Here is a 27,539-nt window from a genome sequence, read left to right on the forward strand (position 1 = left end):
CTCCCACGCTGCTGCAGCAGGGGCGGCCATCGCCATAAGCGCCCTCTCCCGATTGACCTCTCGACTGCCCCCACAATACCATCCCTCGGCCACACATTCCTCGCGTGCTCCCTATCACTTCCGATCTCTCAGTCCACGGGCAGCGAAGCCTACCCCAGCCACCCTGAACCCTTATATAACGCAACATGAAGCGATTTTAAATATATAACCCTTATATAACCCTTGCCAGGCGGTGGTGGCTACGCATGTGCCTCTGACCCAGTGCTGCGGAGGCAGCGAGAGTTGGCGGATCACACATATGTTGTGAAACGCCTTTCCCGTGGGTGTCCGCGGAGCTATTCCGTGGCTCAATAGGAGAGGGCAGCACAGCAAAGTGCAGACGAATCCTCATCCGTCTCCGTCTGTATGGGGAGAGAATGATGCCCCCCCCCCCGCCTCGCGCGTGTGGGAGGGTTTCTCCATGTGCTCCAGTTCTCTCCCACACGTATAAGCCATATAAGAATAGGTTTAACCCTTTCTGGCAATAAAACAGGTGTTAAGATGTTAAAACACCAAACAGAAACCTCTTGCAAGGAATCATGTCTGCATTAACCACATATATTCTTTGCGTCTTTCGGTAAAGTCACGTAGATAGGTTGAAAAAAATAACAAAAAATAACTAAAAACTACGACGTTTCGATCACAACACAAGCGATCGTCATCAGGAGGAAAACAGAGTAAAGCTGCCGAGGCAGACGGTTTTGAAGGTTTAGAATGTGACACTAACACAGCCACCTCGCGCGCCGACACGGCAGCGGCTCTGCGATCCCACATTAACGTTCTAATCTCTCACATGGACACAGCCACCTCCAAGCCTTCCGTCGTGGACGTCGTCCTCCGATTTCTCATCATCATGCTAATGTTTGACATTAACATCACCAGCCCCGCCCCCACTTTGTTGATGACCCTTGGGCTACGCCCATTCTAAACCTTGAAAACCGCCTGCCTCAGCAGCTTTCCTCTTTTCTCCTCCTGATGAAGATCGCTTGTGTTGTGATCAAAACGTCGTAGTTTTTTTGTTATTTTCTTTCAACCTATCTACGTGAAAGACCCAAAGAATACGAATTCCTGCAGTCACGAAAGCTTTAAGTCAAGATTTAACCATATACTTGTGGCGAACACGCAAAAAAAAAAAACATGCTATGATAGCATATGCATTGTCTTGTACATTGGATGGAAACATTTTAAAATGCAACCCAATGCAGAATCCTCCTGAAAAAGAGCCATTGTAATCAGCGTGGCTTTTCCTGGATTGACAACGCGTAGTAATTATTCATGTATAGTAAATAACTCAGCCAAAATGCTCTGGCACTCTCCCACATTGTGTGAAATTGGCATCGAAATTCCACAGTAAATTGAGCAAGTGACCTGCATGTGGCCATAAGCTTTTGTACATATGCAATGCACATCTTTGTGTGGTGCAAAATCGATCATGCACGGTGCCTAATGATGGGAAATTGTCTGGTGCGTGTCTGTAAACACCACATGTACAAATAACATAACAATTTCAACCAGTCCAGATTGTCAAAAAAACCTTCATAATAATAACCATTACAACAACAGAAAAACCTGTTTCTTATCTCTTGGTGGAATTCGACCTAAACTAAAATCAATCCCGCTTCAGTGCCAGGGGACATTACTTTATCAGCCACCAAAACAGTGTTAAATTATATATATTATTGAATTTCAGATAATAAAATATGTTCGGTCGCATTTATTGAGTTAACAAAAGCCTTTGTGCCATGGCAGATAATCACATTCGAATCCCGATAGACTCTTGCTAAATACACGACGAAACCTGTATTCTTTCGACACCATCAAGTCGTCATCAATCCTTGTAAAGATAAAATCACCGAGTGGTTTTTGCCAGCTTTACAATCCAAGATGTTGATGCACATTAACATTTAGAAGGACTTTCTCACCTCAATATCATTGTTATTCACACGTAGAGCTTCACAAAACATGTTTTATTCAATACATTTTTCTCCTAAATCCTTCTCATTATCCATTGGCCACACGCTCATCAGATCCACTTTATTGCCTAAAATCTATAATGGTGATGTGATTTATGAAACCCACTCACCCCATAATATGGAGTAATCCTACCCCTGTCTTCCCTTTGGCCTTTGGCTTTATTATCAAAGTCCCTTTGATTATCACTGGGACCCTCACTATAGATATGACCACCTACCACGGACATGACAGAGGGACGTAGATTGGAAAGTGTTCCTCTTCGCAATGTTTATTAGGGAATTAAGGGCCTTCCATCAGATGTATCTCCTTTGCTCATGACGGAGTTAAACCCTCACAACTTGAGCTGTGCTACAAATATTTCATTTTTACGTCACAAAAATTAACACGAGATGTGGAGAATGTTCCGTCATCCGTGATGCTTCATAAGCTCGGCTCAATTATTGTCATAAGAAAGCGCCTCTTCGCTTTGACAATCCTCAAAGACACCGGTATAACCAGGACACTGTTGACAGGCAACCCGCACTATGGACTAGATAGTAAACCACTGCAGTCGACACTTCTTCAGTGAAGGAATAGCAAAACTACAAACTCTCCACTAAAGTCATACTGTGGCTAGCAGACCTCAATACTGACATTTAGCTTTTAGTATTATTAATGTGCAGACTAAATTATAATGACCCCAACACTGAACCTTATTGGATGCCCTCTTTATGGATAAACTCCTAGAACTGACTCCATTAATTATTACACTTTCAATAATCGATTAATAATGCAACGCTGAAATTAATGGGTTAACAATGTGTTAATGTATACTAAATCATGGGTTAATAATAAATGGTAGCCCCTCCAAGATCCGATGAACTGTCATGTGATTCAGGGTCTGAAATCTGGACTTAGGTTTAAAGATTTTGTTGGTTGGTTACCACTGCGGAACATGAAAACTCTTCACTTGCTGCGCTGTTTCCATGAACCAATCACCAGTGCAGCATTAAAGGCAACGGTGCAGCCCTGCAATTGCTTGCTCATGCATATGCTGGTGAAAAGACCTCCATGAGAGGGCGCGTCGGAGGAGAGACGACCTGCGGCCACTCACACTGCCGGGCGGGCAGAGGCCGGGGAATTGAAGGAACTTTGTCTCAACCGCCTTGCCGGGAGACTGCACCGGTGACCCCCCCGGGAGTATTGCGAATCCAGCGTGCTGCTAACCATTCCAACGCAGCACCACATGTATTCTTCATAGAAGCCTTCCCCTCCATATGTAGAAACATGCGTGTAGAGTATTTGTTTGCTATAAACTTACAGGCGACGAGCCACTTGGTTGAGCTATAATTTGTGGCAAGGTCCCTTCTGAAAAGAAGCTATACAGCTCAGTGGGCCTTACCTGATACAATTTTGTTTAAATAGTTTATATATACATTAGACATGAAAATAAAATAGTTGATTCTTACACGTATGATCCCACACATACTATCTTGAGCATTAGAGTCAATTTTAATTCATGAATCATTTCATGGCCAGTGGCCGGGTGGCTGGGTGGCCAGGGTGCTCCCCACTGAGCCAGGCGACAGCTTCATTCCTGCCACAGTCACCATAGGATCTGTGCAGGGGGGGGGGGCAAAGAAGGCATGAAAAGTATTTGTGACACGGCCATATTTCGCTGTGACACTCATTGTGTGCCAGTGCCAGAGCTCCCACAATGAATGGGTACATTGCCTGCAATAGAAATACTTTAGGTTGGATATGAACATTTGTATTACTTCATTTAAATGTTTTATTCGTTTCGCTGTCCAATTTTCATGGCCCGGGTCTTTCATGATCAAGATATTGAGCGCAACAAATTTACTTTATTCATTTACATAATAACAAACATTCACCCTTACGCTGATTTACAATAATGATCCACAGAGGACACGTCTGCATACCTGCTTTTCAACAAAAGGTCTTCATCTATATAATGCTAATTAGTATTAACATGACACGTGGTGTTAACAATTCACCTTCTGGAAATATTAAATCCCAGCGATAATAGCACACGACACAGATTTTGCAAGCAGTGCTTTGGCTGTGCGTGCTACCAGCTGATCTCCATGATAATGTACACGTCGCATTGTCCAGAATACTAAACGCGAAAAACTCAAAGGTCCAAAGATAGCGGGCAGGGCACCGAGTCTGCATGTATAGGAGGAGCGCTGGGTTGTGAATCCCAGGGCTGTGTCACTGCGGGAGTCATTACCAGTCACATCACCGAGCCAGTGACCTTTAGTGGATGCTTTTATTCATTCCACATTATGGGCAGGGGGGGGGGGGGACTGCATAAAACTTTGCAAGTCTGAAATACATAATGTGTGCACACAGGAGATTGATCTTGCTCGCTGAATGAAACTGCTGAACTTGGGCCCTTTCCTATTTCAACGTCTTTTTCTAACATGAGCCAGTGGGTGGCTTCAGGGGTAGCCTCATGCTGAACAACTGATATGCTGCCAGCGAATGATTGAAGTGGCCAGCGGTGTAACTATGTGGCCCTGTGGTTTAAGATGTCGCCTTACGTGGAGATTCATAAACCTATATAGACAGACACGACTTCAGCAGTGGTGTCATGGTGAATATGTGAAATGCTGCCAGTAAATCATCTCAGCGGGCAGTGACGTTGCTTATGTGGTCCACTGTTTGACGCTGGTGACCGCAGTCTCACTCGGTGGCTATTCTGTAACATGACAGCTGTCTAACATTTTCGTCGTTGTTAAGAATTACCACTACAGTGCATCCTTGACAACCGTAGTCCATGGGAACAGACCATGGGAACAGACCATATACTTGCTGATACCACCTGAGAAGGCCAAATCCTGAGTTTTATCAACAAACTTTAAATCGCCAATGAAAGCGAATTATGCAGTGACCGTATTCCATCAGCATTTCATCACGTAATCCACTTTTATTATTCATCTAGCCCAGGGGTCGGCAACCCGCGGCTCCGGAGCCCCATGCGGCTCTTTAAGGACTGCTTTGTGATGTCATTTATTTAGGACTGCCTAGTATTTACATGCATTGCATCTCCTGAAATCTTGAGTTATTTTTCACAATTCGAAAAAAAAGACTCCTTTTGTCATTTTGGTTGCCGACACCTGGTCTATAAAAAAAATGCGACACTTCCAGTAGTACCACATTCTCCTCTGGCCCATGGACAATCCACCGCAAAAACGGATTTGTGACTGGAGCTGGGAGGGGGGGTCGTTGCGCATCTGTGTCGCACCGCGCGTCTGTGTCGCACCGCGCGTCTGTGTCGCACCGCGCGTCTGTGTCGCACCGCGGCCACGCTCACCACTCGTCGCAGCAGCAGCGGAGACATCCAGCGGGCGTTCGGTGAAAGTGCAACCCTCGACCTTTCGTTCGGCTCCGACACATATTTGCACAGACGTTTCTTCCAAACTAAACTATTTGTATTATTTTACCAGGTAAGGCACACTGAGATACAGAGCTATTTTTCAGGAGTGACCTGGGTACAAATGAAAGCTCAATAAAGTGGCTTATCATGTGGAAATTTATAGCGGCCAAATACTCTCAACACACGTTCCTAAACGTGGAGGGAAAAACCGGAGGACCCGGAGAAAAATCCACAAGACCACGGGGAGAGAGAGAGAGACATGCAAACTCCAAAGATACAGGCGTCAGGGTCGGAATCGGATCCACGACCTTCTGCATACCAGACGAGGCAGTTAACATTTCGTAACTACAGGCACCTCTGGCGCAAGCAAAACAAATTAAATCAACAAATATGTTCATCCAGCCGCCCACCCGCCGCGCTCGTGCAAACCCGGCGATGGTACGTGTGGACATTGGCCATTCATCTACCAGGCCGATAAAACGGCAAGGCACAAGCTCTCCTTGTTTTGCTGATAGTTTTTTTTTTGCTGATACGACAGTGCAGGCTATCTGTGAGGGCAACCGGGTGGTAGAGTCACCACCGCCCTCGCCACGTGCCCCGGGAGTTGGCTGATGCGCAGTCCATAGTTCAGAACCGGACACTTCTTTGTAAAGTGATTTAACTCTGATAGCAGAACAGGGTAATTGCTGATAAGATCAATATTTAAATTAAATAGATACATGATAATGAGATAATATACATTTTGACTTAAAACTTTCGTCACTGCAGGAATGCATCTACTCTGGTTCTTTTGGTCAAGTCACGTAGATAGAAAATAAAAGCGGTCGTCATCCGGCGGAGAGAAAAGGGGGGGCAAGCCTCCAACTGCAACTGTTTATAAAAGCTGCAACTGTTTATAAAAGCTGCAACTGTTTATAAAAGCTGCAACTGTTTATAAAAGCTGCAACTGTTTATAAAGGCTGCAACTGTTTATAAAAGCTGCAACTGTTTATAAAGGCTGCAACTGTTTATAAAAGCCTTTATAAACAGTTGCAGCTGAAGGCCTTTTTCTCTCTGCGTGATGACGACCGCTTGTGTTGCGATGGAAAAGTCGTGAGTTCTTTTTATTCTATCTACGTGACTTTACCGAAAGAACCAAAGAATGAGATAATGAACATGTATAACTATGGGACCCTTTCACCGGCATCAAGACAATTAATTATATACAAAGGCTGTTTTATCATTCAATAGACATGTATGTGTGATTGACTCAAGAATTCCTCCGAGACCACAATCTATATAAATAAAGACCTTAATCTCTATGCCTCAAAACCTACCTCGACAAGGTAGAGAGTTGAAATTTGGTTCATAGGTAGCTTTTAGGACACAAACAGGAACAATCAGAAAATCCGATATTTATCAATTTCAGCCCCCCAAATTTCGATTTTAAGTGCACCATAAACATGTTGGTGCCTCGTATGATTCAGAAAACGTTCAAAATATAAGATTGCGGTTTTTTTTCATTTGATAGAGCGCTAAATATCAAATAAATTTTAAGTAAGAACCATTGTTCTATCTTTTATTGTTTTTGAGATATTTCGGATTTAAGCGGGTTTTAATGGAAAAATACATATTTTAAGATGTTAAAATCTGAATAATTCGAAAACGGTAAAAAATAGGACCTTCCCCTCAGAGCATTACGTGAATTAATTTTTGTTCTTTCTAATAAACAAATATAATGGAATCTCTAAATGGAGCAGTTTCCAATGGGTACGTCTTTAAATTGGAGTTGAATCAAGTCATGAATAATTTTAGTTTCGTGGAAAAATAATTTTTTTGGAGTAGTTGTTACCATCTGATTGTAGATATATATTGTAAAAAAATCATATCAGGTTAATTATTATATTTATTGAAAACTTTTGCCTGGCCAAGACAGGCTTCATGAACTAGTCCCAAATAATGAGGAGTTATTTGAAAGCCTATGATATGCAGTTTACGTGAACGAGGTTGAACATTTGATCTTTGAGCCGATAACTCTGATTATTTGGCTTATTGACCCCAAGCGCTGCTTATCCACTCTATCATTTACAAAGCAAAAAGGCACGAGCTCCAATTCCAAATCACACATTAGATAGGCAAAGTATGTATTAATGTTACATCTCAATGGGTTTCCGACGAGTATGCTTCCTATAAAGTCACAGCAAATATTAGGTTTGTCTTTCTACAGCCTGTTTTATGGGGGTGATAAACAAGAGTTGATGGCAGCCCGCGGAAAATGTGGATATACTGTTCAAATTTAGCACCGACTCTAAACTATAGTCATCCATTGCTTGACCATTATAATTTTATTAGAATCAGCCATCGCAAGAATCATGACATTTACATTGGTCAAAAGTATTTAAAGTTTTTATTTGACCCAGAATTTGAGTTATAATTCTTGAAAAACATATTTTTGGAATCGGCAAACCCAACACATTTGTAAGCGTAAAGTTCCATGGCTCTGGCACACTGGCATGACGTCATGTCTGATGTTTTGCTCAACGTGCTGAAGAAGCCCCCAGGACATGGAAGGACACGTCGGACATCGTGAAGAGCAACGCGCAGTATGATGAGAAACACAACGGAGAGGGCTGCGTGGCAGAACCACGAAGACCTGCACAGCGGTGAAACGGGGTCAGATTCTGGCAAAGAATCTCCCCCTTTAGGACTAAGTTTCGCACGTCCGATTAGCATGTTTGGCTATGTACGGTGCAAAAGAGGTTCAGCATATGTACATTCAAAAGAAAGCAGCGTGTCAATAACCGCAAAGAGAAAATTAATTTATGGAATTGGCCAAATATCTTGATCTAGAATTCTCCTCATAAACATACTCAAGACTCTGTGAGGCATTCCGTTTACTCTGTGAGGCATTCCAGGGTAAAATTTGAACAAAATAATTCATATTCTTTGAAAGTGACCCGTGATGGATGATGATGATGATGATGATGGTGAGGATGGTAATTGGGTCCAAGTCAACCCTGGTCAGGATTTTAATTTACGGCCTCAAATTGGGAGATAATCCATCACCTTTCAAAGTGTTAGAAATGTTATATTACTCACCCGGTCATCACTTTGCTAACAATCGGCTACATGCGTGTTCTGCTCAAGGGCCATTGCCCGAAAAGTCACATATTTTACACATTGTACTCTTAAGGTTACGGTGTTATTGACGAATGTTGTGAGCTTGTTTGTTTGTCGTTCTTGTGAGCCACTGCCAGCGCAGCGGCCACAACACACCTGCACGAGGCTTGAGCTGATCTGAGGGAAGGTTTTGCCGGTCTGGTTGCCGATGGAGGTGAGCAGCTGAATCACCTGGCCCGGCACGTATCCCTTCCTCTCAGCCACGCACTCCAGCGACAGCGTGCCACTCTTCACCAGCGAGTAGTTCACCTGCTTGCTCGCTTTAGAGCGGCTCTCGCACTGACAACAGAGACGAAGGTCAACCGTACAGCCTTCAGAGACTGTAGGGGCAAGTACTGTTAGCAGGTAGAACCTACGAAGGCTGGCACGGTACACGATAGGGTGGGTGGCCAGCACCACGCCCGACCGCCTTTGTCTCCCCAGCAGCGATGTTTTTACACACCGCACCAGGTACACATTTGAGACCAAGTCGACCTAGGGGAGGCTCAGGACCAGTTCAGATAATCGTCACTGGTGTTGGCCGTGAGCCCGAATTGAACTTAGGTTACCAGGTTCATATTGGAGCACGCTCACCGCTCCACTTCGGCACTGAACACACACACAAACACATGGGGAACATGCAGCTGTCTCCGTACCACTCGCACCAACAGCAGCAGCAACTCTCCCGTGTGCTTTCAGGTTGTGCTGCATGTTGTTCAGCTTGACGTTGAAAGCACGTGCAGCGCAACGCCGAGCATAGTGCCGAACAACACGCGGCACGACCAGAACACCATACAGGAGCTTTACAGCACAACTACAACGCCGTACACATTGGTAACAGCAGCAGTAACGATCGGTTACAGATAGGCCACAATGCTTTGGGCTTCATGGAAGCAGATAAAGAAGGCACAAATAGTTTGCGAGTGGAAAATTATTCAATACACTTTGCTTCCGCAAAAAGTACCTATCTTATCAATGCATTCTGCGGTCTACCATGCAGCCTGCGGTTTGCAGTGCGACCTTCGGTTCGCAATACGCTCTACGATGTGATCAGAGTCTCTGTAGCCCATTCCGGGCTTCCTCTGATTTTCCACTTATAAAGGTGGTAACTGGATTTTGCTCGAAACTCATTTGAGAAGGAAATCCATTTTATTTTTGATGGCGACACGGGAGCTGGGAAACGCAGGTGGCGCCCTTCCCGATCGTGCACTCACAGCCGCGTCGGGGACGGCGTTGAGGTCGACGGGCAGCGCGACGGTGAATTCGGCGCGCAGCTCCTGGTCGGACTTGTACCAGGGCATGTCGAGCTCGGCCATCACCGAGTAGCCGACGCGCCCGTGCTTCCCGTCAAACGAGGGCGGAGCGTTGTCTGCGGCGACAGAGACGGGAGGCGATGAACGACGGCACGGGAAAGGACGGGTGGACGGGCGGGCGCGCAGAGTTGACGCACGGCGGCCAGCAGCAACGGGCAGCTCGCGGACACATTTCATCCCTTCATTCGTAAACTTATTTACAAGAAGGAGGCAAAGCCGAAGATCTCCCGAATAGCGTTTCACAGATTGTTGGGGCAGATGCCGTGGGCCGGCAACTATTAAGGCCGGCGCACAGCATACAAGGGGCTGGTGTGGACAGCACAACGCCCGACTGCCACTGGTATCCCCCATGCTGATGTAGAAGCACCACCCTCGGTGCTCAATTGGACGCCATCCTAGACGAGGCTTAGAAGAGGTTTTTGCGACCAACTGCCACTGATGTTGGCCATGGCCGGGAACTGCTTTGGTTGCCTCCCACGCACAAATATACTCAACATGGAATTGGCCAAACATACTGGACATCTGTGAAAAAGAGGTTTATAGGTCATCGGATTCCTCCAGTGTAAATGTTTGGATTCTGAAACATCCTGGGCAGGAACCTCGTTGAAGAGAGAAACGACCCAGTGAGGCATTGATGGGGTTACTATTATGTTAAAAGCAAACACATTCACACTCAAGTCAGCTTCGAATGTCAACACGGTAATTTTATTCAACGATTCAAGCATTAAGACGATGACTCAGATGATGCCTGCCATTTAGGCCCATGCCATTACTTTGCTCTCGAGATGTTTTGACCGCGCGTCGACCACGTCTAACAAGTCAGCCCAGCTTCACTCCAAGGGTGCAGAGCGTGAACTAATGCCACCCTGTGGTCGGTTTGACAATTTTTTACACTCTCAGTTTTGCAGGCGATCAAATGCGTACATTTGCGTGCCAGCCCAGTGCAAACCTTAATCTAAACAAAAACTCTCATCGCTTTGTTGGCATGAAGGCAGCGCTTGTCAAACGTGGGTCGGCCTTCATGGGGGGGGGGGGGGGGGGGCACAGGCTGCAGCACAGATGCTGTGTAGGAGCAATTTTAAATGTGCTCAGGGAAATATCGACGACACATCGCCTTACGCAAAACATACAAATAGACAACATAAATCAGATGCCTTATTAACACAAAACACACGAAAACACAAAATTAAACAAGTAACTTACTGACACTGCATTGTCTAGAGGCATGGACACGTGGTCTCTCTGTGTGTTGTGGCCTCAGTAACCTTGGCCGTGTTGAGAAGCACTGCATCAAGGGGTCACAGCTCTGGACGAGTCACAACTATTATCAAACGTCCAATTCGAGAACATTTACAGAGAAGCACAATTTTGACTGATGTCATTGTTCGAACAAAAATTTACTGTGGTGCTTGTCTGTGAGATTAAACAAAACATTTACACAAGCAAAGAGGACTCGCCCACATATCAATAGTCGTCTCGTTCATTTCACGCAGAAAACCAATTTACTCATGTTTATGTAGACAGGGTTAGTTACACTCAAAAGTTGCCACAGATGGCTCGGCAACCTACTTGCTCTCCTGCCATCCACAAGCCACCACGTAAGTGGGCTGCAAGCCCCCCACCCCTCTACCACCGTGATTTGGTAAATTGTCACCATTCAAGGTCACAATTCCATTTCTGCATCGATAATGTTTTACCACCGCGGGGCATGCCAGGCTGTGGTGGCTCTGTGCACGTGGCCTGTGGTCCAGCACTGTGGGGGCAGCAGCGACGGTTGGCAGATCGCCGCACGACAAAACGCTGTGCTACTCCCTTCCCGTGGGCGTCGAGGTTCCGCACCATGACTCGCCATGTAAACACTCATTAATTGGCCTATAAGATCTTAATATGTAGAGGACTGTTGAGCTTGGGAAGTGGGGGGGTGGGGGGAAATTTGGCATGGTTCACCGCTTGGCTGCCTTCCCGCCTTACTGTGATTGGTCAAACTTCTGAGTCGCCGTCTCTCTTTGAAAGTGAAAAAAACTGTGTGGTGGCATGTAACAAAGTTTAACCGTATTATTATTATCATTATCACAGAGGCAGCAGCAGCAGAGGAGCTATGAAACTGCAATGTTTCTCTGATTGACGCGCTCCTGGGCCCAGTCTCCTACCAACCCATACGAACGATAGGGGACGGACAGACCTTCGTCCAGCAGTCGATTGACAAAGGGGCATTGAATTATTACCAAAGCACTATTTGTCAACCCGCTGCCGGAAGTATGGGCTTGAATTATGATAAATTCGTTTATTACAGGCCGAATACACAGCCTAGCAGTCTCACTCGCACAACTAAATATGCACTCTTAGCATTTCAGGCTGTTAAAACCATTCGTAAAATCGTATTTTGCCCAGGTCTCTCTTTCGCAACGGCAAGTGAATTATTCTTGTCGTCAGCTCTGCTTGTTCTGCACGGAGAATTTCATCGAGAATAATTCCGTAAATAAACAACGCACACCTCCACCGCGTGGCACGAGACCATTGCCGAGACTGTAAAATCAGTGCCTTCTGACAGCCAAGTTCGAGTCATAGAAAATTCTGGCTTGACCACATGACCGAGAGCATTGGGATGCATTCGGCTGTTTCAGCAGATTTCCACGTGCTTATCGCCGCTGTTTTGCCCGTGCCCTTTAACTCGGGGGGGGGGGGGGGTTAGCGGTTTTGTGAATGTTTAGAGACGAGCCGCTGGCAAGAGACACAGGGGTCAACGTCGTCGTGGTAGAAGGAGGGAGATCCATCAAGGCCGCCACGTGCGCAGTTGTGCAAGAGACAGGGCCTGGGGTAAGGCGACACAATCGCCCCTTTATGCAGTCGTGGCAATCACAAATAACATACCGCGAGGGTGTTTATGGATGCTGCGCGATCACGATGGTGTTAAGTTGCCATCAAAGAGGAATATGCAGACAATGAACTCAAAAAGCTTACACGGCATACAGCATTGTCATCTGAATTAGTCCACAGGAATGGCCTCGGAAGATGACACCACCTCACTGCTTCAACAAGAGTGTGTTATTCAAAGGCTTTCTCTCATTACTCTAAAGACAAAGATCCCCCACATAGGCTTAACAGACTGTTGGGGCAAGTGCTGTTAGCCAGCACCTACGCTGCCAGCACAGCACACGAGGGGGTGGGTGAACATGACCGCGTCTGGCTGCCTTTGTCTTCCCAGTGGCGATGTTTACACACCGCACCTGGTACTCATTTGAGGCCGAATCGACTTAAGGGAAGCCCAGGACCGGTTCAGATAATCGTCATTGGTGGTGGCCATGAGCGGGAATCAAATCCGGGTTGGCAGTTGTGTAGCGCAATGTGTAACCACTGCACTACCGCTCCCCACTCTCATTACTCCATTCACACACTCACAATCACCGCTCTGCAATCGCTACTACCATAGTTACTCTCTCTACCCGTGAACCTTCACTCGTCGATTTACCTTTTACCATATTCTCTGGATTCAAAGACAAATTCCCCCCCCCACCCCTCATTTTAAAGCAAATTTTGCAGACCCGCCTTATAATCCGGTTGGATTGTGCACATGTGGCCAGATTTGTATAACTTTTTTTTTTAGACAAGTTAGGGGTGTGTGTGCCTTACAGTTGGGAGAATAAGGTAGAGGTAACACTTTGTGGGTGCGTCGAGATCAATCCGAGGTATTTCGGTGATGCTGGAGTCTTCTAAGAATCGCTCTGACCTTATCGGAGGCCAGGGGACCCCACGGGACTGAGATCTGGGTTCATCTGACCTCGGTGACCCAGGGACGCACCCATAAACTCAGCCGTGAGCATTTTCTTAGCGGCTGCAATTGACCGAGCGATAAAATTGCAACCCTTGGTGTCCCCCCCGCTCCCATCTTGCAACTCTGCTCTAGACTTTGATACAAACGACTGCTTTGGTTTATTGTTTTACTGCTAAAAGGTTGCTTCAAAACGTGTGCTGCCAGTGCCTGTTCAATCCGGTTTTCCTGTAGCAAAAGCAGCACTCGTATGCCCACCCATTAACTACGTGAACACTGCACAGAAATAGTTATATAGTTAAAGCTTCTGTCAATCCACTGCACGATGAAATGTGTCCGCACAATGTTGGGGGGGGGCGCGGGGTGTTGACCTTATATCACCACTGCGACAGCGGGAGGCCCTGTACCGATTCAGAGCTCACTCGCCACTGATGTTAGCCGTGGGAATCTATCTAACTCGGTTTGCTGGAATCATATCGCTGTGCGTTCCCACCGCTGCACACATATGTATCATTACACCGATGATCACTCATTTACTGACTGGGGATGTCAATAACGTCCCTCGCCACCGCTTGAGGTAGCACAAAGCCCTTTTGGACCCACGCCTTTAACCTTCAACAATGCAACTTCAACCTTCATGATGATGATGCTTGAAAAGCCGAATGGAGTTCACAAGAAGTCGCAAACAAAACACCTCGTGAAAGACCTCATGCAGAAGAACCCTGGCTGGGACGCTCTGCAAAGATAATGGCCACGACCCTAAACCGTGTCCACTTTTAAAAGCTCTCCCTCCGGTGTGTGGCTGTGGTCACCCAGAACAAAACCATGGAACATTCAACCACTGAATGTCGAAGGAAGCATCACAGTGACACGCCACTCCGCTGCCGCCGACACACCGCATCGCGCACCTTCAGATGTGCTTCTGCGGCCGTCTGGAAGGCGCTTCCTTCCGATATTAGGAAGCAACTGGAGCTATGCACTTTCAAATCTAGATTTAAAACTAATTTCTTTCAAACTGCTTATTGTGTTTAGTTTGTTGTCCTTCCCCCACACCTCCGATGAGCACGGATGACTACGTGCGGTGCGAAAGAACCTCAGCCATACATGCACAATCATCTGAATCAGCCACCTTAATGCAAAATTATAGTTGTTGCTCTAAATGAACATCAGCCATATGAAGAAGAATGACTAATCGACCTCATGCCGAGTGACCGATGCGTTAACGACATCGCGATATGCATGTTGAACTTCTTGTACAAATGTATATTGCGCTTCTTTCACACCATACGCAGCGACCTGTGCACATCGGAGACATACGCCCCCCTTTGAGTTGTATCCGGGCAATGCAAAAAGTGCTGAAGGTTAAAATAGATTCTCAACCAGGAGAAAAAAGCACTCTTTGTACCCCAGCTGATCACGGTGCTTGCAAATCGCATGGAGCGGTTAGCAATTGACTCAAGTGCTGTAAAAGATGTCACACGGCGCGTGGGGGCGGCTATGGGGCAGAGCAATGTTCAGCTGCTTCATACCACGTTCCAAATCCTGGTGCACGCTTGTTTCCCATACAGTGCGATTTTACCTCCTGACAAAATAGGTACGTTATAAAAAATAAAACGAGCGAAACATAATTTTAATAGTAGATAAAGAGCTACCGCCCAACGTGCACCCCAAGACAACTGTGATCCAGCAGTGGAGGCGAGGGTTGGTGAATCACCCACATCTGGTGGTTGCTTGATGATACCTCACCACGCTGGTCGGTGTGGTTTAAAGGTTGGGTGGGAGTATAGATCTACAGTACAACAATATAGTTCGCTGCACTGCCCTCTGAGACACCAACAATGTATCCCTCACAGCCCATAGTGCCCATCATGCATTGTAGTCACCTATCCAGGCACAATCCCACTCAGCTTTTGAGATTGGGCGGTTCAAGGTGATTATCAGCTTGTATATTCTGCACACCTGGTCATAACACTGCCTCCAAATTTCAGAAATATGTTTGAAATTTGGCAACGTAGCCGTTGCATGACTCAATTGTATACATGTGTGCATGTTGAACTTCTTTAGCACCGCGTGTAGTCAACCATGCTAAGCGGAGGTGTGGGGAAAGGACAACAAACTAAACACAAAAACGGAAGTTCTAAAGAAGTGAGTGTTTTAGAGAGGAGGACGCTGTGCAGTGGAGAGTTCCACCACGAGCCGTGGCGCAGGGTGACAGGGGCGAGTGGGAGTCGAGCCGAGGGTGCCCGACACCGAAGGTGACGTGGTGGGCGAGAGACGGTTTTACAAACGTTGGAAGTCTCTTGAGGTTACTTTATGACGATCCAACAGAGACAGCGTAGCAAGTTAAGCTAATCTTCGGTGGAAATGTGTTGATAAAGTATTCCAGTTTACAAACACGGCTGTCTCGACACGACGGGAATTCAATCCAAAAAGCTCCCACGTCACCAGCAACATCTCCGCCAGCAGGTGGCGGCGCTGCCCCGTCGGTGAAACGCAAAACGGAACAACCCTTGGGGTGACCCAATTTGAACGCTCACCGTCAACGATGAGAAACTCCCGAAGACAGAAAAGTATTGAGCAGGCTGCAAGCACGGCAATGATACGCGCAGGGCAATAACTCCGTACACGCAAAATGAGTCCAACAGGTAAACGGTAAAAATTTGAGAAAAAATGGTCAACATAAATTATATGTCCACAATGTTGCCTCTTGAATGGCGGTGTAAAACAAGACTGGTGGCTTTAGACACGCGTTGTGTTAGATCACGTGGCATTGCAACTCGGCAATGAGAGGATGGATCACGTGGTCACAATTGTGGTCACAATTGTGGCCAACTGCCGTCTCCGGACACCCTTATCTGCACCTGAGCTCGTCAGGTGGCTTCAGCAGTCGGACGAGCGGCCCGCAATTAGAAGTATGCAAGTTCAAATCCTGGTTGGGAGGTTGACTCAGCCCATCATCCATCCGGGGTCCATAAAATGAGCACCACTTTGTGTTGGAAGGCAACAGTGGTCGACCTCTGGATAGACTTGCCCCCGACATAGGAATGTGGAATTTCCTACCAATTCCTCATTGCTCACTTTGAGCAGGAAATCACAGATGTTGACGAGTGTGTGCGTGTGTGTGTGCACGTGTGACACGATGGTTCATACATGGCATGCACCGCAATGCCATCAACTCACAACAGCCACGCACAACTTCGGTTGTGCGTGGCTCCGTCACCGCGGCCTTATGCGAGTACCTGGTGCTTTATGTAAACGTCAGCACTTGGGAGACAAAGGCGTTTGGCCGTGGTGTTGCCCAAATGCCAACTTTAATCAGCTTACCAACAGCACTCCCCTCTACAGTCTACAAGTGAGATATGTGTTGTGTATGTAATCTCCCTTCCCTATATATTTGGAGTTTGCATTCCTCTCTCCCCGCGGTCACGTGGATTTTTCTCCAGGTCCTCCGTTTTTAAATCATTTATATTAAGTTCGCTTGCTTGCTTGCGTGCTTGCTTGCTTGCTTACGACCGTGCAAATCTTTCGGCCGTTTTTTAACCCACTTCCCGTGATTCAATCGAGCTGACATTTTGCACACAGACTCGTTGTGCGAGACAATTAATGTTCGTGAATTTTTTTTCCAAAATTTTACACTGTTTAGGGAAAACAAATTAAATATTTAATTACCAATTGCTTAATACTGGCAGACAATCATCTGACCCATAGGTGGCAGCCATCTCAAGCCAGAGGACGAGAGGACTCTAGCCGCCACGCATATAAAGGATTTATAGTGAAAAACTTTGTTTTTACGGGTTATACTTATTTCCCATCACATTTAAAAACATGTTTTTAGAGTAATTGGCTGCAAGAAATGTCCACATGATAAGCCACTTCATTTAGACATCATTTGTGGCCAGGTCGCATCTGAAAAAGAGCTATATAGCTCAGTGGATCTTATCTGGTAAACAATTTTTTTTCATCTTCTTGGTTCTTTCGGTAAAGTCACGTAGAAGGGAAGTAATAAAATAATAAAAATAAAACATAATAAAATAAAATAAATAAATTATTTTATTTAATAAAATAAATAAATTATTTTATTTTATTATGTTTTATTTTTATTATTTTATTACTTCCCTTCTACGTGACTTTACCGAAAGAACCAAGAAGATGAATCCCTGCGGTCACGAAAGCTTTAAATCGAATTTTTTTTCAGTTTTAAAAGTATATGTATGCATACTATATATATGGTGCTTTTAATTATAGCTTAAAATGTATTTGTATTAATTGGCTTTCCCTGTAGCTTGGTTTGATTTTATCTACAACGTGAGTGTAATTAGAATGCATGGCTTTTATCGTAGAGGGTTATTAATGTTATCTATAGTGTGAGTGGAGTTATCATTATCAGCTTCTATTGCATTTTGGTAGGATTTTATCGATAGTTTACGAGACTTTCTTTCTAAGTAAGGCGCTTTGAGTTATTTCAATATGAAAGGCGCTTTATAAAATAAACATCATTGTAACAGTACTATTATTATTACTACTAGACTACAAAGATCCATCGTTGTTTTTCCCCACAGACGCCAGGACATGGGCAGTCAGCGTGGACTGATTGGGAGTAATAAAGAACAGATTGTTACCCGGGAGGGCCTCACCCGAGTCTCACGGCTCTTCTTTGGGAAGGACCTGCTAGGTTTTCGCAAGAGGGCAATTATTGCTGCTTTATCTAATCCCAATTGAGTGATTTGAAGTGAAAAGTTTCTAATTTACCACATTTGGAACGAGACACCGGCACACACAAAAGCCTACTCTTGCGAATTAGGTGACAAGTTCTTTAATGTCCACTGTAAAGCAGGTGGCACGTAGTGCTTTGGTTAATACGCATGCCGCAGGTTTAATCAGAGCGGTTGCTGGAACTGAAACGTGACCCTCTGCAATAAGTGGCGAATGCGTAATACAGTAGTGATGTACAAAACTGGGCAGTATAAACCAAGACTATAAACCCTTTTTATTTTACTAGGTAAGGCCCACTGAGCTATGTAGCTCTTTTTCAGAAGCGACCAGACCACACATTAAAACAGCTCGGAGAAGTGGCTTATCGCGTGGACATTTATGGCAGCCAAATACTCTAAAACTCACGTTGATTCTACATGTGGAGGGGAAAACCGGAGGACCCAAAGAAAAATCCACGCGATCACGGGGAGAACACACCAACTCCAAATATACAGGCATGTGGGTCAGGATTGAACCTACGACCTGTAAACGAGCAAGGTAGTTAACTGTGGTGGGTGCCACGGTATTGCCATGACCGAACTTCAGTTGTGCTTCTCATTATTGATGCACCACAACAGCTACTCACTTTAGGCTAGGTCAGCTTTTGAAAGCCATTGGTAAAGAGCTGGGCCAATTAGTCCATTATAAAAATCGCTAAGTAAATCTCAACTGAAATAGAATTGCATCTCAACACGCAGCATATATAGAATAGCACCTGTAAAGTGAATATATATACGCAGTGTCACGTAATAAATATCTATCTGTCCATGTAAAAATAAGTCAGTATTGTCCATACAGCCTATGATTCCCACGGCCTTCATTGATTCAGAACAAGCAAACTCTGGACTGGTTTCAACACACAGTGTCTCATCAGCAATCAGGCTGGCTTGAAGCGATGCTGGTGAACGACCACATGTTAAAGGCATTGACCCTCTCGTTAAGAAGATATGTAGCTTGCAAAGGTTACGTTTTATTTTAACGTTAAAGCTGACAAGTTGCCAATAAGTCAAGTGAAAGAACAAATCCAAGCCCTGACGAGTTCTGTACTGATTCAATGTCCCTCGGAAACAACGAAGGCAAAGGGACACTGTGTGCTGTAAACACACCTGTGGGTTCGTTGTGATCCACAGCCCAGAAACAACAGCCTTGACTATGACGACGACAATAACAACAACCATTTACTACTCTTCGTCGATCCACTGCTACACAAAGGCCTCCATATGTCGTATCAGTCATGGAGCAGATTGACTATACTTCACCACGCTGGTCACTGGGGGTTGGTTAACCCTTTCATGAGAACATTTTAAATCAAATAACTTTATCGGTACCGAGGCTCACACAAGGCCGTGCGGGAAAGCGTGTGGCACGGTTTGGTGCCAGCTGTCACAGAGTGCGGTCGTGTCACGACTGTTCTCTGCGATGAGTCCTGTGTATTTAAGAACAAGGGCGCTACGCCTCTCTAAATAAAATTAACGCCGAGCCGCCTGCGTGTTCGGAGACTCAGCGGTGAACGGGACACCCACCCTGCCACTTGCAGACGTCTTGGAACAGGAAAGGGTGAAGCGGCCTGGACTGGTACAGAGATCAGTCACCACTGATGTTAGCAGCGGCCAGAAATTTAACTCGGGTCGTTTCCGTGTTCATAGTGCCGGGCGCGAACAACTATGGCCACTGCTTCGCACTTTATTAAAACAGTAGAGCACAAGTACTCAAAATGTATTTAATAACACCATCATTCGGCACCTTATTTGTATTTTTGTTTGTGCCAATTCTTAACGACAAATAGGTGGGGTCCCCGACCTATGAGGCGAGTAACTGCCAGCTGGCTCAGCGGTACAGCGAGCGCCTCGCAATCGCAAGGTTGTGAGTAACCAATCCCAGCTGGGCATCGACTCCAGAATCGATAACAAAATTACCACTTTGTAGTCGTCCTGGATATGGTGGAATTTCCACTATTGGCTCAGGGCTGCAAACAGAACATGGTTACCACCTCAAAACGTGATAAGCCATTTCATTGGGCCATCATTTGTGGCCAGGTCGCTTCAGAAAAAGAGCTACATAGCTCAGTGGGCTTTTCCTGCTAAAAATTTAAAATAGATAAATAACTTTTGACCTTTTTTTTCTTACTTTGAAATGAAACTAGTGGTCGTAGGATGATTCGTTAATGTTTATTTCACCAAATGGTGAATTATAATAAAAAAACAGCTTCTGATGGAATGGCTCCAGGGTGCAATTGGGAAGCAAAGTTATTTGAAGAGAGTGGCCCAAGCATGAGGATGATGATGATGATGATTGACCAAGATTGCTATTCACTCCTAGAATAGAACATTGAAATGTTGTTCAATGTCTTAGGTCGCATGGATGGAGCTACAGCAGAATTTAACCAGAACGGCTGGGAGGGTGGGGCAGGTAAATTATTTGATTGAGAAAAAAATTATTTGATAACAGAGTTGATGACAGATCAGCAGAAATCAACCATCGAGAGATCTCTCCAGGAAGACTTCTTCACAATTCTGGCAAATCGCCTCATGAAGCTGGTTCTAGTCGCCGGAGATACGTCCGACCCGAATTGTAAATGTTGTTGTGGGTTCCCTCTCCAACACACCGGTGTGCTGAAGCAGTATCTAATTTGCACATTTGACACATTTTGTTTACGTGGTGGTGGGTTAACGACACATTTATATTTATGTGATCCAACCCAAAAAAAAAAACTTTATTATGGATAATATTGGTTGCGAAAGCCTACTACGTGTTAAACCGATCTCTCCAGCATTGTATTTTTGGGTGGAACGCCACGTCTCCTCAATCAGTCGTGCTCTTACCTGGAAGCTTAAAGCTGAAGGGGAAGGAGTGCTTTCCGATTGACAGCGGACCAGACGACTCTGAAAGGAAAAACAAACACACGCAACCAATGAAATTAAACTGCTAACACGAGCAGGTCACCCAAGTCCTTCAAACGCTGTCCAGAATTGATTTAAAGGTGAATAGCTGTTGATGTTTGCAATGGCTTCCAAGAGAGGTAATGGTTTTGATTGTGTAACGCCAGAAAGGCTTTTGAACACGGCACTGCACACACACACACGAATATCGCCACAATGCCCAGGGACTTCCGTGCATGTGAGCAATTCATGTGCGTGCATATTTGATGACGAGCCTCAGACAGGTGACAGAAACCCAACCACAACACGTGTTGTTATTGTGCATCTTGTACGAGACAGGGTCTCCAATATGCCAACCATACACAATTTACACCTTGATACAAAAAACACATTGTGCGCCAAGTGGTGTCGGCACCTATTAGGGGCTGGCACAGCACACAAAGGGATCATGTGGCAAATACAAAACCGATGACCGCACCAACACATCTCGTGTTCGCTTCGTGCCGAGAAGGACAAAGCGAGATTCTGATGCACGTGACAGCAGGACCACTGGATTGTATCGCAGCGCGAACCATGGGATTATTACAAAGCCAAAGATCCCCCCTACAACCTACACAAGCTGTTGGGGCAAGTGCTGTTGTTAGCAAGCACCTATGAAGGCCGGCACAGCGCACGAGAGCGGGGTATGGCCAGCACCACGCCCTAGTGCTGATGTTTACACACTGCACCAGGTACTATTTTAAGGCTAAGTCGACAAAACGGAGGCCCAGGACATGAATCAGGTAATCACCACTGAAGTTAGCCGTGGCCGCAAACCAAACTTGGGGCACTGGGTTCATGGCGCAGCGTGCTAAACACGACGTTACTGTTGGCGACGTCACCACGGCGCTTGTGCCAGGCTAGGTGCACCACTAATACACACACACAACAGCACATTACGGTTAGACTTGAGCTTGTTTCCCGGCAAGTGAAGGAATCTGTGAGTGTGCGTGCGTGCGCCAGGACAAGGCTTTGATGACATAATCGAGCTTGGAGCCTGTAACGACGGCACGGTGTTGAATCAATTGAACGCAGACCGTTAGAAGCTTTCCCTGTGCTCGTCACACAGCAGGTTCACAGAACGGCTTGGCACACATTAGCACTCAAAGCGTGTCACTGCACCTAGCGGTAAGATTTGTTCCTGCGAATGCGGTAAAGATAAGTGCTGTTGAGCTAATGGCTTCGCATTAAAACACTATCATGAAAAAAAAACTATTAAGGCTTTACTGTCTGGTTTGTATGAACGTACAAGTAGAGCCTTCAACTGCCCTCCAATCCAAACGCTCCTTACATTTGCAAACATTATTTTGGACCGTATAGTCGACCGCTGTGGTGTGCGTCATTGCGATGGAGGCGGAGGAGGAACAGCAAAACGACACCAACTCTCTCCTGAAGCCATCTCGTCGTAGCCAGCAGCCCCTGGACATATTGCCATCATGAGCAAGAATATATTAGATGTTTTTGTTTCAACGAGTGATTATTTTGTGTGTTTTGGTATGACCGTGTCATACGACGAATAATTAATGTGGAAATCTGGCAGAGCAGCGCTCCTGTGCCTCGCTCGTCAAGCAGCGGCTGTGGGAAGTGATTTTCACGGCTTTCTCAAAAACAACAAACAATCCCCTCAAGTGGCCCTTGTTTTGTGTTTTCATAAAAGTCTCACGGATGTTTTATCACGAGGGTGCTGGCTTGGGATAGTTGGCCAATTCTATTCCTCAGTGCTTTCTCGGCACGTGGGCAGAAACCAGAAGTGACTGGAGAACACCCACCATGCCGCATTGGGAGGGCAAGGAAAGACACTTGTACGCAGGTTAAAGAATCAACAAATGTGCCGCCATCTCCTCGCCAGCTCGTGAGCTCAAGCCTACAAACGACTTTGCATTCCCAGGCAGCCGCCCCATCCACATGCTGCCATCGCACGAAGGCGGCGGTCACCGCATCGCGCGGCGCTTTCAGATGCGCTTCTGCGGCCGTCCGGAACGCTCCTCCTTCCGATCTTTGGAAGCCACTGGGGCTACGCACTTTTACATCATCCAGATTGAAAACTCGTGTCTTGACAACTGCTTTTTGTGTTTAGTTTGTTGTCCTTCCCCCGCATCTCCGAGTAGCAAGGTTGCCTACATCATGGTGCGGAAGGAGTTCAACATACACACACCGTACATACTAAACCCGTGCTCAACTCTGCTTAGCTTGTAACTACCGTGGCTGTCCTTGAACAACCCCTACCACCATCACCATGGCAATAGGTAACCCGAAAACAGCAGCGATTCCCTTCAAATTGGGGACGCAGCCCGTGAAGGAAGAAGGGCGGGCGGGCTGCACTCTCGCAGCAGCCCTCTCGCCGCAGCATGCTGGGACATTCGCCCCCCTCCCTCCATCCTCCTCAACGCCCCCCTCCTACGGCACGGCCGCACAATGAGCGCCGTTCACGGCAGCCCGGCGGCAAGGCAGAGAACTCCGTAAACACTTTTGAATCTTCATCAAAAGAAGCCTTAATTAAATCGGGGGGGGGGGGGGGGGAACAAAAAAAGTCCACGGGGATGAATGGAGCAGGGGGGACGTGGACGGGGGGGGGGTGACCAAGAGGACCCCGCGGTGGCGGCTCCCGTGCGCGCCGCCGCACGTGGTGCCTGGGACGTTCTCGACCACTCGAGCCCTGGCGTCCACCCCCTGACGTCACTTGTTTGTGCCGAGTCGGTGCCACGACTGCGACGGGTTGAGACGCCTCCGGTAGTTTTCTTGTGACTCGACGCCGTCAACACGAACCGGCTCGGGAAGCAGAACGATCAGGATTGTATCTCACAAGTTGTGTTTTGACCGAACTCGCAGTTGGAAAGGTTGCGAGGTCAAATCGTGATTTGTATGGTCAGGGGGTTGAGTCAGCACATCATCCTTCCGGTCAATAAAAGAAAGTACCACTTTGTGGGGAAGTAAAAGAAAGTGTGAATTGCGGTGTGGGTTTGTTCGTGGTGCGCCATGCTCTGCTCGATCGTGACGTCATCGTCATTTTATCACGGGAGACAACCCCTGAGAATAAACATTCCAAGATCTCAATCATAACTGACAGATATATATTTGTATGTTGAACTTGTACACAGCCAACTGGAAGTACCAGTTAATTAAGGAAAATATAATCCTGGGTTCACCGTCGGGCAAGTGCTGTTTGCGGGCACGTACTAAGGCCGCTACGACGCACGTAAGAACAGTGTGGTCAACACCACGCCCGGCCGCCTTTGTCTCCCTAGTAGTGACGTACACATTGAACCAGGTATTGAGGACGAGTCAACAGAGGACAGGCTCATATCGTTAAGTTCCATTAATCACCACCGATGTTGGCCTTGGCGAGGAATTGAACTCGGGTCGCCGGGTTCACACCACAGTGCGCTAATCGCTGTGCCACCGCTCCCCACCAGCGAAGACACAATTTACAATTTCCCAACGCAGAGACGCAATGTTCCTGGTCGCCTTACTCTCCAGCGGTGCTGATGTGTATCAATAATTCAATAACAATCCAGCAGAACACACAATGCGGATTCACACAGCATCGAAATGCAACTGCATCTGACGAAGCCAGCATCCTGGTGAGAGGCTTAACGAAGTCTGCTCACCTCTTATCAAAGGCTTAAGTGACCCAATTCCATAAAATACCAATAATCATGGTTGCCGAGCACAGGCCCGCAATGAAAACTGAACAACTCAACACATGCCGTCAATAATGCTGCCTTAAAAGAAAATCAGAAAAAAATCACGTTTCGAGCAATGGTCCTCCTTTATAGCACATCAAATGCACATCGCAATGGTGATGAAGAGTTAAGTTGTTTCTTAAAATGAGCAATGTTAAAAGAACTTGGGGAAAGAGGCGATGGGGGAGAGAAGTGAAGTGTGACGGAAGAAGCAGAAAGAGAAGTGGGGTAACGCTTGTTGACGCACATCGTCACCATCAGGGTGTCTGCATAGTCTGAAAACTACTACGGCACGCTACCCCGTCCCCAAAGATAGAGATCCCCGTATAGCCTTTAACCGACTTTTGGGGCAAGTGTATGGACAGCCGGCATATAAAGGAGTGGGTGGCCAGTCTCCCAAGTGTTGATGTTTACACACTGTACCAGATACTCATTTGAGGCCGAGTCGACCCAGGTGAGGCCCAGGACCAGTTCAGATAATCATCAATGGTGTTGGCCGTGAGCAGGACTCGAACTTGGGGTTCTGGGTTCATAGGGCATCGCGCTAACCGCTGCACCACCGCTGTCCCCACACACAGACTGACCGCACATGCGTATGTAGATCACCGTCATGACGGGTTATCCACAGAAATAACGCCTCCCTGGCTTTGATTCTAATCACATGGCCGTACCGTGCCCATGCAACGTGGTGGGCACGTTCTCTTGACGAGGGGTGCCCTTTATAAATATTAAATTATGTACCCGGGTGCTCATGCGATTGCTGGGGCATCGCGTTTAAAAGGGCATGGAGAGATTGGCTCACCATGATTGTGCATCAGAATGAGTGACCCCCACTCCTAAGTGAAGTGAACTCCTCTTATCCGTGTTGATATAGATGGGAGCTGCTCACGGATCTTATATTATCTTTGAGTGAGTCCTGTTATCCGTGGAACGGCCGTGGATAACAGGGGGTAGTACAGCCCCAATTTCTTGGGATCACTTCCAAGTGCCACCTAGCTGCAGATAATGCAGATAGCAGGAGCAGTTTACTGCTCGACTCCTCTTATCCGTGGCGCCGCTGCGGATAATAAAGAGTCGAGTGCTCAGGCATTAATATCATGAGCCAGCAGATGCACCCGGGTGACCTTACGAGGTAGATTTTGTTTGGCTGCCCACTACTCCCTTGCAGGTCCACAGTGCCGCCAGACGCCAACACTGTAAACGCACCCAGGATGAGTTCCGTCACTGAGCACCGCACTTTTTCTTAATCGGCGGTCGCTCAAGTTTCGGTCGTTAAACAAATAACAACGTACGGTTATTACCGTCGCGGTTTGCACGAATATTATTCTGCGCCGTTCAACCTTCGGTTTCCGCATTTCGAACGTTCTCCACAGCGCGGCCGAACACGAGCGTCAGCGGGTTTTGAAACGCCACGGGGATGGCGGTTTAACACGCGTTAGCCGAGCTCGCGGGAAAACAAACAACACTACCCCTTACGGCCGGTCGGCTTTAACGGCAGATTTGGTATCAATTAGAGGTTGCGCACGTCTGAATGTACTCACGTGGCGTCCTCTTTAACTCTCAATGTTTGAAAAACAAATACGCACAGAGATGTTCTTGTTCCACATCACACGTCATCGATATTGTTTATTTTATCAAGAGAAGACCAATTGGGTGGCTGAAGGGGCTTGGGTAAATCTAGGCGAGTTCACAGAACCAGCACCTCTGACACTGCCGTGGGTTTTTCTCCTTGGGTTGTAACTGTGGGCATTAGAACAAGGTTTGCACAAACAGCTCATGTGATGTTCTCAGCAACAATCTCCAACAATCACACAAGACAATTATTTGCAACAATGTATAGTTTTATCATGGGACCTTTTCTTCCACCAGTATAAAGTATGATAAAGAATAGGTTTTACCCTTTCTGGCAATAAAGCAGGTGGTGTTAAGATGAACATGTAAACAAACATGCTCTGCTAATATTTGATGCGTTGTCTTTGAAACTGATTGGCCTACACCAGAGACAGCCTTTTTCATGGCCCAGTCTCACCACCAGTGTCAGACCAGAGAACGCCAAAAAGGCGACCAGTACAAAGACAATGCATTATCAGAACATTTATCGCCAGTGGTTTTCCCTTTGCAGGCAACAAAGCAGGTGGACTGCCAATCTTCCTGAATGGCATCCACTTAAAATTGTGAGTTTTCCCTTGCCACTCTCTAGCATGGAAAAATATTATTTCAGGAATTGGCCAAACTCCTCAATGTAAGAAAGCCTCTGAAGAAATTAATCTTGAGCTGGAATGTTTGAGATGTTGGGCTTCAGTTCCCCTGTGCGATCGCCAACAGCACTTTTCCACTGAACAACTGAGCTACACCGGGGCCGTGCCGAGCCAGCCCGGCACTGCTCGTGTGGTGCCAGGTTACATTTCCACTGTAGAAGCCGAGCCGTGCCGGGGACGTGACGCGGAATTAACGACTCTGGGTGCATGTAGAGGACGCGATGAGGCCGTGTCCTCGCAGCGTACTGGCCGACGTCACACACAGAGCCTGCACGTCAACCCGCTGCCAGTGGTTTTCGCTAGCCATCAAACA

General features: G+C 46.5%; 1 protein-coding gene across 1 annotated transcript in view; it reads right to left on the reverse strand.

Annotated features, from left to right (window-relative positions):
- The window catches only part of LOC133354697 (arrestin domain-containing protein 1-like), a 113,020-nt gene that overhangs the window by 13,554 nt on the left and 71,927 nt on the right, over positions 1–27,539 (reverse strand). Inside the window, exons 3-5 of the mRNA XM_061571749.1 lie at positions 21,190–21,249; positions 9,748–9,902; positions 8,651–8,833 (exon numbers count right to left, since the gene is read on the reverse strand). Coding sequence (XP_061427733.1) covers positions 8,651–8,833; positions 9,748–9,902; positions 21,190–21,249 — 398 coding nt within the window. The remainder of the gene's footprint in view (positions 1–8,650; positions 8,834–9,747; positions 9,903–21,189; positions 21,250–27,539) is intronic.

Source organism: Lethenteron reissneri, chromosome 48, assembly GCF_015708825.2.
Source record: "Lethenteron reissneri isolate LAM-NWPU_2019-01 chromosome 48, ASM1570882v1, whole genome shotgun sequence".
NCBI lineage: Eukaryota > Metazoa > Chordata > Hyperoartia > Petromyzontiformes > Petromyzontidae > Lethenteron > Lethenteron reissneri.